General features: G+C 36.0%; 1 protein-coding gene across 1 annotated transcript in view; it reads left to right on the forward strand.

The window, feature by feature from the left end:
• Positions 1 to 11,926, forward strand: part of LOC127120448 (subtilisin-like protease SBT1.7) — a 71,561-nt gene extending 59,635 nt beyond the window's left edge. Inside the window, exon 2 of the mRNA XM_051050876.1 lies at positions 9,508 to 11,926. Coding sequence (XP_050906833.1) covers positions 9,572 to 11,866 — 2,295 coding nt within the window. The 5' untranslated portion in view covers positions 9,508 to 9,571 and the 3' untranslated portion in view covers positions 11,867 to 11,926. The remainder of the gene's footprint in view (positions 1 to 9,507) is intronic.
• The last annotated feature ends 540 nt before the right edge of the window (positions 11,927 to 12,466 follow it).

The raw sequence follows: 12,466 nt of genomic DNA on the forward strand, positions 1-12,466 counted from the left end.
CACACCTTCTACTTCCTCTTTGGTTAAACACCACTTTTATTACCCTCTTGGTTTAAGCACCACTCTTTTGACTTCAATCGCTTCTTTGGTTTAAACACCACCTTTATGACTTTTATTCCCCCATTAGTTTAAACACCACATCTATTCCTTTTCTTCGGTTTAAACATCACTATCTAGTTTAAACACCATTTCACAAATCTTTCATCATCCATTCACACACCTTTTTAATTCCTACCCTTAGTTCCACGAACTACGGAGATTTGATTTTCTCATTGCACTATGATAATACATAAGCACGACGGTTTGAATCCTCAAAAAGCACTCTAATTATTGAGCCTTTTTCCCCTTTCGCAAGTAATATTTAGATAGTAACACCCATTTGAGCAAAGCATAATTAAAATGGTTCTCGTTGAGTACAATGGATGTGAGGGATGCTAATACCTTCCCCTTGTATAACTGACTTCGTTACCCTTTTCTCTTCCCATGGGTTTTATCGATATTTTCCCTTTCCTTCAGGAATAAATAAAGTTCGGTGGCGACTTTGTTGTATCTTTGAGCGTGCGATGCGCTCAAGTACTTTTCGTGGCGCGAAACCAAGCACGAGCGGAGGATTCACAAGTAACACTATAGACAATCCTAAGAATAAATCATGCAAGGTTGTGGATACAGATTTAGAGGTGATTATTGAAAAGGGTGAAGATGAGATAGTTAAAGAAGATGTAATTTAGAAAAAATAAGATGGGATTGAAAAAGAGGAAAGTGGAAATCAAGGTGACAACGAGGAAAGAGGAGTCACCATTAATCAACTCATTGATAAAAACTCATCATGGAGAATAACAAAGAAGTAGATCTTGACTGAAGTAAATCCTCTTTTACTGGATTACATAAAATCATCATACCCGATAGTTAAAAAGAAACTGGTTCAAAAGGATGAAGTAGGGATGTTTGTAAAATGCAAGGAAATTCTATCTACTCTCCAGGTAAGTATTTCATTCCATGAAATTTTAGAACTAATTCCTAAGTTTTCTAAATTTATGAAGGAATTACTAAAGGGAACGAAAGAGAAAGTGGTCAAGGAACATGTAAACATGACCGAAAAGGATGATGTGGTACTACCTCAATCCTTGCCACCAAAATTAAAAGACCCAAGTAAGGTTATTATTTCTCGTAATATCGGTGGAGTGAATATTTTGCATGCTCTATGCGATCTTGGATCTAACATTATGTCATGCCACTAAAAATAATTAAATAATTGAAAATGGGTGAGATCACACTGAGTAACATGACTCTCACTCTAGCTTACTCATCTGTTACTCATCCAATTGGTATTTTATGTGGCATGTTAGTACATGTCAATGAATTAGTGTTTCCTGCAGATTTTGTAGTGCTTGATACAAAAGGAGATTCGAGAGGATATGTTATTCTCGAACAACCATTCTTGGCAACCGGGAAAGCAAAGATTGATGTGGAAACGGGATAACTTATCTTGAAGTTCAATAAAGAGAAGGTAGTTTTCAAGATGTATGACTATACACCATATATGGAGAATTTGGATACTTGCTATCATCTGGAGGAAAAAGGTAGGAAAATAGACAGAGGAACAAGAAGAAGTGAAATGACCGGCGTGAGGGTATCCCTTGCACCTGACGTGCCTTATACATGAACCATCAAGTTAATGACGTAAAGAGAGCGCTTGATGGGAGGTAATCCATTAGTAATAATTTTTTTTGTCATAGTGAATTTTAATTTTTAACATTGTAAATTTTTTGTGTTATGTTGTTGGAAGATAAAATAGGTAAAGGGGAAGAAAAGAGACAAAGAAAATAGATAGGAAAGTTTCAGCCCCTGGTATAATCATGCGGCCTATCACGCGTGTGATAGAGCTCCATTGCACGCATGATATAGGCATCACACGCGTGATAGAGACATTGGGGAAATTATGAGTTCGGTTATCATCATGTGCGTGTTGAGATTATGACGCGCGTGATATGACCATTGGAGAAAGACGTTGGAGGTAACCATTACTATCGCGCGCGATGCAGGTATTATGTGTGCGATGAGCAATAACTAGTTGGCCTATAAATAAAAGTTTTTCAAACCACTTTTTCCTCATAATTCTCTTTTTCTCATCTGCTTTCTACCCTCTACTCTGAGATAAAATCTACGCAAATTTTCTTCTTCTTTTTCTCTGTGTGTATTGTTGTTGTTGTTGTTGTAGATATCATGGCTTCCAAAAGAGGACGTGTGTCAAAAGGCTCATCATCAAGGGCTGCCCCAATGCCTAGCGCTCTTACCTTCCCAAACCTCAAATTTTTATCCGAGGCCCACGTTAAAAAATTTCTCAAGCTAGTGGATTACCATATTGTGAGGGAAAGAGCATTTGATTTGAATGATTTATGAGGTCTTGAAGAAATAGGAGAGCATTTGCAAAAAAGGCAATGGGTAAGTTTTAATAATTTAATTCATGAAACAAATAAGAGAATTGGTTTAGAATTTTATGCGAATGCGACGTTTGGTGATGCGAACTTCTACACCTTTTATGTGCAAGGTAAGTACATTGACTAATCTCCTTCTACTATAAATTCTCTTTTCAATTTTCAATCTCCTATGATGTGTGCTCTCATTAACTATAAGCATGAGCACAAGATCATAAACAAGGAAATGACCCATGTAATGTTAGATCTTTTTTGTACGCCAGAGGCGCTGTGGGTGATTGAGCGTGGGTTAGCACTACGTCTCAAAATCTACGAATTCTGCCAAATTCCTAGGGCGTGGGCCTCATTTCTTGTTCAAACTTTAGAGGTTACATATAATAAATCACAATTTATTGTGAAGAGATGTCTAGGTCTATTAGCTCTTTTGAGGGGGAACCTATTAATTTGGGGCAGTTAATTGCTAAAAAAATTAAATATATGGCTAACGCTACACAAAAGGATTGTGGGCATTTTTGTGTTATAAATGAACTATGCAGAAGATCAAGTGTTCCAGTTTACCTAGATGATGAGATGATTATTCTAAAAGGACCGCTCAATGCTTCAGCCATCCGGAGGTTGCAAAACATGCATAAAGAAGAATCTGCTCAAAATGATAAACAAGACAACCAACAAGGGAATGATGAAAAGTTCAACCAGCCGCAAGAGAAACACCAACCACAAAAAATACAAGGTCAACAAGCATCAAAATTTCAAAGAAGGATGGAAGCTCATGTAGTGGGGGTTACAAGGTGGATAACGAAAGTTTCACCCACTTTGTATGTTGAACCTCCAAGATTTACACATGTGTTCAGAGACTTCTATGAATAACAAGAAAACCATATGTCGTCTTAGAGATTAAGAGCCCAGTTTGCATCAGCTGAAGAAATGGATCATCACTTCACAAAACATGATCAAGAGTAAGCAAGGAGGAGAGACCACATGCACACAAAATGTACAAGGCAGAACAATGAATTCAACAATACAGTGCATGATATGCATGATCTTTTCCATAACAATAACATGTGAAAAGACACGTAGTTTGTTTTAATTTTTAGAATATTTTTTTTTCAATTGTAACCTAGATAAGAGAAATAGTTATCATAAGTTCTCTTCCTCTCCCATTGTATTATCCAAATCATTATCTTTAATAAACAAGTTTGTAGATGTTTGTTTTTTCAGATTTGCAAGTTTTGTACTTTACTATTGAACAAATGATCCAAAAGAAACTTGATCATCACAATAGCAACTAGAAACTTGAAGGTGAAGGATGAGAAAAGAATCAACGGAGTTGTACTCAACCTACATATACCTCATCTAGTAAGGTTTGATCCAAATAACTTCCATTGCTCACTTTTCTTTCTTTATGAGTGTATCCATGCATTACTATTTATCTGGTTTGATCTATTTCCACTTACATTGTCTGGTTTGACCAACACACAATGAGGCAGTTTTTTGTTTATAACTTTGAGCCTTTTTAAACCATCTTCTAGTAATAAGTATGTCCATTGCTAACCACTTTGATCCGTAGCCTTTATTTTGGTGACGTAGCCTGAAATTCTTAGCCAATAACTTGAAAGATCTTTTCTTTCCATCCTCTCTTTGGAGTTAGATAGAAGTATAGTTTGTAAAGTGTATGAAAAAGATTAAGTTTGGGGTTGCTCTTGAAAGTGAGCAAAGTTTTAAGATTGGGGTTGGGGTACTAGAGAATATTGGCCAAATTTTTCAAAATTTATGAGAAAAAAGAAGTGGAAAAGACACTTCTTCAGGAAAAAAAGAGAAAAGAAAATAATGATAGTATAAGAAGGACAAAAAACCTCTAGTACCGTAAAAAAAAAGGACAAAGAGGTATGATGATAAAAGGAGAACTATGCACCTAACTCCAAAGGTTTAAACCTACTTTCCTAAATATATCTTACCAAAACTTAAGCCAAGTTACAACCTGAAAAGACCTCTAATGTGTGTGTTGTGATTTTTTTTGATGAACTCTATTAAAACATGATCAAACTAAGCATAATTGATTTTGCATGTTGATTGAGAGATCACCATATCCATTAAGTGAGTTAAAGTGAGCTGAGAGACATGTTTAGTACTCGTTAATGTTGAGGATGTTTTCCAAATTCACCGGATAGAAGTTGGAAGCTAGAAGAATGGTCAGGTAAAAGAAATATTTAATTTGGTAATGTTCGATTGTTATCGTGCGACTTGTTTTCTGTTGAAATATGCAGTTGCAGACGAGTTATTTGAGGACAAGCAACGATTTAAGTTTGAGGTTGTGATGACAGTTCGTCATTGCATAAATTTAGTCGAAGAATAAGAGTAAAACAAGTGAAAGATGAGCCAAAATGAAGAAGAATGACCAAAGAATGAGGAAAAAATAGTTAAGTGTGAAGATTGTGGACTTAGTGAAAATTTGAGTGAGAAAGGAGAAAAAAATGATGTAGCATCGAAAATAATCACATGCACCATCGCGCAGCATCGTGCGCACGATATGGCTATAAAAGTTGCATCGCGCGTGCAATACAAGCCATCACGTGCGCGATGGTTACTTTTTCTAGGCTTTTATGATGCGTTCTGGTCCATTCTAAAGCAAATAAAAGGGGATTTTCTGCACTTTCACAAAGGTTACAATTTAGAGAGAGCAAAACACGATTTTGAGAGCACAAGGGTTAATTTTTAGAGCATTTGAAGCCATTGGAGGCCATTACTTCAAGGGAATTCGTATGTTATTTTCATCTATCAATTATGGTATTGTTATTTGAATTATGAGTAGCTAAACTCTTATAGGTTAGGTTGTGTTATGATGAACCTATTTCAATATTGTTAAATTCTATGTTGATTTGACTTTGTATGAACCTTTTGGTCTATAATACCATTCAATTGCTTATTGTTATTAATGATTTTTATGTGAGATACTCTTTTAATTTGATTATGGGCACGTATGGAATACTGACCATTAGTCTATATGTTGGACATAGGGTAATTGTTGTACTTATGCTGGTTGAATAGGAATAGGAGACCTCGAGTAGTGGCATAGGGAATTAACATTATATACATCGCCTAACCCTTATTACACATGCGGACTAAGGATAGAAAGCTACGAGTAGTGGTTAGTGAGTTATTTCGTGAGGAATCAAATATAACAGTTTTGTTAATTCATCGTGGGGTTATAGTGATAAGACCATTCATACAAGACATCAAACATGAATAATAGAGGAATACGGGATTCTAAAACACAACTTGACCGCTTTAGTGATTATGTTTACTCATTTATTTACTTTTCACACTAAAATTCGACCCCCCGCCTTTACTAGTTTTTATACATTGCACACATTTTGTCTTGCTTGAAGGTAGTCCATGTGGATTAAATATTTTTATTATTGCAACATTATCGGTACACTTGTCGAGAACTCATTAGCACCCAAATCCCATTCTTCATTGGCACCAACTAAATCTCAATCATAATTAGAATCAGTCATCCGACCTTTGTATCCACGTGAAGCTCCTCACTGAAGCTCACTAGCTATTTACCTTTATTTTATTTTCCCCTAGGGAATCCTCTCCCTAACAAATCCCTTCACAACTTTCCAAGTGAGTCTTCTTCCTAGTAAGACTCCTCGCAAAGTGTCCCCAGGAAGTGTTTTCCTTAGTTAGTTTCTTTTGAGAATCTTTCCCAATTGACCTTCTTCATAAAACTTCCTAGTTAATTCCTAGTGAGTCTACCTTGTAACCATTCCTTGGTGAGCTCCCCTTTTAACTTTCTTGATAAATTCCTAGTGCATATTCCCAATAGTTTTCTAACTTGCTCGATCTAGGCACCAAACCTCTTATTAGAGATGATCTTGTTGTCAACCTAAGCTCCATCTCTCGAGTTGGAGATGATATTATTGTCTATCTAGGCACTAAACCTCGCATTGGAGATGATCTTATTGTCAATCTAGGCATTAACTCTCGTGTTAAAAATGATCTTATTATCGATCTAGGCACCAAGTCTCATTTGGAGATGATCTTGTTGTCGATCTAGGCACCAACTCTCGTGTTGGAGATGGCCTTGTTGTTGATTTAGACATTAACTCTCGTGTTGGAGATGACTATGTTATAGATCTAGACACAAACTCTTGTGTTGGAGATGACCTTAGTGTCGATCTAGGCACCAACCATTACGTTGTCAATCTATGCACCAACTCTCGTGTTAGAAATGATCTTGTTCTCGATCTAAGCACCTAATATCATGTTGTAAATGATCTTATTGTCGACCTAGGCACCATCTCTCATGTTGGAGATATCTTGTTGTCGATCTAGATATAAACTCTTGTGTTGGAGATGTTCTTGTTGTCGATCTAGACACCAAATCTCGCGTTGGAGATGATCATGTTGTCGTTCTAGACACCAACTCTCTTGTTAAAGATGATCTTATTATCGATATAGACACCAACTCTCACGTTGGAGATGATCTTGTTATCAATCTAGATACAAACTCTTGTGTTGGAGATGATTTTGTTGTCGATCTAGACACCAAACCTCGCGTTGTAGATGGTCTTATTACTGATCTAGGAACTAATTCTCGCATTGGAGGTGATCTTGTTGTCGATCTAGGCATCAACCCTCGTGTTGAAGATGATCTTTTTCATTCCCTAGTGAAGGCGATCTTTCAAGATTCTTGACATTTCATTTATTTCTGCTCATAGAAGGACAAAACTCAGGTCTTTCCTACTTAATTATCCTTCACCAATATTATATGAATACTTTCATCATTCATATTCTCTAAGTTAAAAAATAATTAAGTAGGAGCAGAGACGTATGTGTGACTCCACATACAAGAGGGGGGAGAGGGTGGGGGTTGAGTTATGTGTTTTATAAAAACGATGGCTTGAAAACTTTTTGTTATCTTTTTTAGAGCTTAAAATCATTAAGACAAAAACTTTTGATTAATAGAAACAAAAAATAAATATGCATAAATTATAGAGTTAAGGGTAAGAGAAATGACACCAGAGATTTATACACGTTCAATTAGGAAGACTAAATCATATCCCCAAAATTTGATCTTGAGAGTATCCATTAATTCTTAAGATCTTTTAGTAGGTTAAACTCTAAAATCCCCTTACACAAGGAAAAATGAAGTTTCAGGATAACTTCCAACCAAATAACAAACACCGGAGAGAAACTCTTAGTCTTCCTTCCAAACAAAAAATTGCAGAGAGAAATGGTTAGTCTTCCTTGCAAACACGAACTTGTAGAGAGAAGCAGTTAGTCTTCCTTCCAAACACAAACTTGTGGAGATAAGCGTTTGGTCTTCCTTCCAAATACGAACTTATGGCGGTTAGCCCCTAAGCTAAACCGAGATTTTCTACGGACTTATCTTGAACCAAAGTCAATTTTTGACCAGGTTGAACTCACGGACCAAACCGGGGTTTTGACCGGGATAACCACGATCCAAATTGAGATTTTGCACCAGGCTTATCTCAAACCAAAATATGATTTTAACCGAGCCAGCTTATGAACCGAACCAATGACTTAGAAACTAAATCCCCAAACCAAATTTTTTAACAGGTTTAACTTTGAAACCAAATAAACATTCCCTTAAGGCTAAATTATTCAACTAAGAGACAAAAACACTCCTTTGTTAATTTACAATAATTCCCTTTTCTAGATTACAGATTTTTTCACCAAACGCAAAGACTTTACCAAAGTGTTACTACTAAATTTAAATGAGAGAAAGTAGAAAATATTTTAGAGAGAGAGTGATGAGTGAGATGGAAGGCTCATGTTTCTGAATTGTGAAAATTGTGAAGGGATAAGTCAAAATAGAAAAGATCCATGGGCTAAAATAAATGTTCCAATTGATTAGATATTAAGCTAGATTTATTGGGAGCCCTAAATAAATGTTTATTGGTACTCAAAATGGTAAGGATAGATAATAAAATTTTCCCTTTATTAAGACGATGTCAAAATTGTTTATGGATGACGCTTGCCCTAACCTCTACTGATTGGGTATAAGTGTCAATCAATTGAATAATTCAAAAACTTGTCCAAAGTTATTATGAAAATTCTTGATTCAACTTGCATGTCTCCAAAACATTTTTGAGATATTTTATTTAAGAATTAGAGACTTCAAAAGTTATTTTAGTGTGTGTATGATTTAGCCATGAAATTTTATGGAAAAACTCTTGTGTTTTTACAAGACATGTTTCACTCAGCCGCGATCAGGCGAACTTTCACACTTCCTCTCTTTCACACTTTCGAAGGTTCAATACTTGTCAAATTAACCAATCCTAGAAACAATTGCTTGAATCTTCTTAGATATGAGGCTTGAGATATCTTCATGTTGAATATCATCATCAGAGGATAAAGATCATTAAACAACCATAGTTGGTCTGCTTGATCCAGAGGAAAAGCTTTGAACAAAACTGTTTGTGCATCTTTAACCACTTGAAATTTAAGTGGTCATCATAAAAATCAGAGATAAAGCATGATAATTATCTCCTACAAAACTTGGTTCCACACAATGGGCCAGGTATTAGCGTTTGTTGATTGTGCACTTAGTAATGATAGTGTACCGTTGAATCCTTATTTCCTAAAAAGACGTGGGTAATTCTCTTGACTTTTGTATTACATTATCTCTGACCAAGACATGTCATTTTTCACATTTTCCTATACTGGATGAGTGGAGAGTCTTGCGGACGATGTCATCTTCCCATGAGTGATAGAACTTCGTCGCCCCTTATTGGGATATGGTCTCCTCGCGTTTTATGGGCCATTCAAAAATATATTACAATTATATATAACATGGAGAAATTTATGAAACCTTAGTTGTATAAACAATTTATTTACAACAGCTCATATTTTCCTTATTCTTGACAACTTTCTTTGACATCATCAACTTCCTTTGTTGGCATAAGTCAAAAATTACAGTTACTTAATATGGAACTTAATACTTTTTCTTAAATGAATGACATACTTTTTTGAAATTTCTCCTCATTCTAGTGCTTTCAGCATTGATTTCAAATTCCAATGCATGTTCTCACCACTTTATAAGGTAAGGTTTGTACTACATTTCTCTCACAATCTCATCTCAATACATACAAACAAAGCTATCTAACATGGAAAATTTTATGAAACTCTTTGCTGTAAGTCTTTTTGTGATTCTGAGTGTGCGTGATGTATCTTTGGCAAGAACAGAGAATAGTGAGAATAAGAAGATTACTTACATTGTTCATGTTGCCAAATCCGTAATGCCAACAAGCTTCAACCACCATTCAATATGGTACAAATCAATTGTGAAGTCGGTATCCCAGTCAGCTGAAGTGCTTTACACCTATGATAAAGCAATCAATGGATTCTCAACAAGTTTGACAGTTGAAGAACATGAGTTACTAAAGAGCCAACCAGGGATTCTAAAGGTGACACCAGATAAAAAGTACAAACTCCACACAACTCGAACACCAGAGTTTCTCGGGCTCAATAAAATTGCTAGTTTGTTCCCCAAGACAAACAAAAGTAGTGATGTAATTGTGGGAGTCCTTGACACAGGTGTATGGCCCGAAAGCAAGAGCTTCGATGATACTGGATATGGGCCAATTCCGCGCAATTGGAAAGGAAAATGTGAAACAGGTACAAATTTTACAACATCTAATTGTAATAAGAAATTGATTGGTGCTAGGTTCTTTGGAAAGGGTTTCCAGGCATCTATAGGTTCAATCGATGAATACAGCCCTTTTATATCACCTCGAGATGATGGTGGCCATGGAACCCACACTGCGAGCACAGCTGTAGGATCTCTGGTGGAAAACGCAAGTCTTTTTGGCTTAGCCAACGGGACTGCACGTGGGATGGCCATTGGCGCTAGAGTTGCTATGTACAAGGTTTGTTGGGTAGTATTCTGTACCGATTCTGATATATTGGCTGGAATAGATCAGGCCATTGCAGACAACGTCAATATGCTTTCATTGTCTTTGGGAGCTATAGCAACTAATTACTTCAAGGATAATTTAGCAATTGGAGCCTTTGCAGCAATGGAACATGGCATTCTAGTCTCATGCTCTGCGGGGAACTCTGGTCCTCGTTCTTTGAGTGTCGACAATGTAGCACCTTGGATTACAACCGTGGGAGCTGGAACACTCGATCGAGATTTCCCCACATACGTCCGTCTCGGAAATGGAAAAAAATATTCAGGTGTATCCTTTTATAATGGAAAATCTTTGCCCGATACTCTTGTGCCGTTCATATATGCAGGAAATGCAAGCAGTGTTGAAGGAAAAGGTGATGGAGCATGTCTTCCAGGCAGTTTGGATCCAAAAAAAGTGGCGGGAAAGATTGTGTTGTGTGATCGTGGAAATATGGAAAGTGTCGAGAAAGGAAATATAGTGAAATCTGTTGGTGGTTTGGGCATGGTGTTAGCCAACACTGAGAAGAATGGAGAAAGACCTATGCCTGATGCACATATTTTTCCAGCAACTGCCGTTGGCTTCACAGATGGCGAAGCCATCAAGAAATACTTGTTTTCTGATCCAAAACCAACGGGTAAAATTGTGTTTGAAGGAACAAAGCTTGAGGTTAAGCCGTCTCCTGTTGTTGCAGATTTCAGCTCACGAGGACCCAATTTGATAACCCCGCAAATATTGAAGCCTGATTTAATTGCACCGGGTTTCAACATCTTAGCAGCATATCCAAATAATTTGAGTCCTACAAGTTGGACTTCAGATCCCAGGCGCGTAGATTTCAACATTCTATCGGGCACATCAATGTCATGCCCACATGTAACTGGACTAGCAGCTTTGATCAAATCGATTCATCCAGACTGGAGCCCAGCCATCATTCGATCCGCGTTGATGACAACCGCTTACACAACTTACAAAAACAATCAGACATTATTAGACCTTGCAACCAACAAGCCAGCAACTCCATTTGATTTTGGTGCTGGACATGTCGACCCCGTTTCCGCCTTAAATCCCGGACTTGTCTATGATTTAACAGTGGATGACTATTTGAGCTTCCTCTGTGCATTAAACTACTCAGCTGTGAATATCGAAATTGTGGCGAGGAGAAACTACACATGCGATCCAAAGAAACAATACAGTGTAACAAATCTTAATTATCCTTCATTCGGTGTGGTCTTTGAGGGTGGCAATAATGAGATTAAACACAGTCGGACTCTTACCAATGTGGGCGAGGCAGGAACGTACAAGGTATCAGTTAAGTCAGATGTTCCATCCGTCAAAATCTCAGTTGAACCAGAAGTGTTAAGTTTTAAGAAAAATGAGAAAAAATCATACATAGTTACATTTACTACATCACCTTCGAAACAAAATATTACTCAAAGTTTTGGAAATTTGGAATGGTCTGATGGAAGAACGGTTGTTAGAAGTTCTGTAGCGTTTACTTGGAAATTAAAGTAAAAGCTTGATGTTTTATTGTTATGATTATATAATAAAATAATAAGACATTATGTTTGTATATATTTGAACTTTAGGTTTAATATTTTTTTTCCAATCATAACATTGGAATATTTAAAAAATGTTCATATAAATTTTTAACTCTTTAAAAAATATCATATTAACCTTTTTGTTTAATTAAAGAGATTAATTACTATACACTGTCAGTGTAAAAAGTTTTACACCGTCGGTTCATCACCATCACCCGTTTGTATTACTTTATAGATTTTTAAAATAAAAGTCAAACTTCTTTTAATATCCAACGTCTATAATTAAGTGATGGTGTAAAACCCTTTTACACTGACATTGTATTTCAATTAATCTCTTAATTAAAAGTAAAAAATTTAAAAATTTAAAAATTAATCACTAGATTCATCTTTAATTTGATAAAAATGAATCAATATAAATATTTCTTTAAATATAAATATTTTTGAAGTAGAAGAAAAGAGATTAGTATATGAGACTAAAAAGATACTATTTCTTTTTGTATACTATTTTGTCAACTAATCAAATTATATCATTTGTAAAATTTTAAGACATATTAAATTTTACCATAAAATAATA

This window comes from Lathyrus oleraceus, chromosome 2 (assembly GCF_024323335.1).
Source record: "Lathyrus oleraceus cultivar Zhongwan6 chromosome 2, CAAS_Psat_ZW6_1.0, whole genome shotgun sequence".
Classification (NCBI taxonomy): Eukaryota; Viridiplantae; Streptophyta; class Magnoliopsida; order Fabales; family Fabaceae; genus Lathyrus; species Lathyrus oleraceus.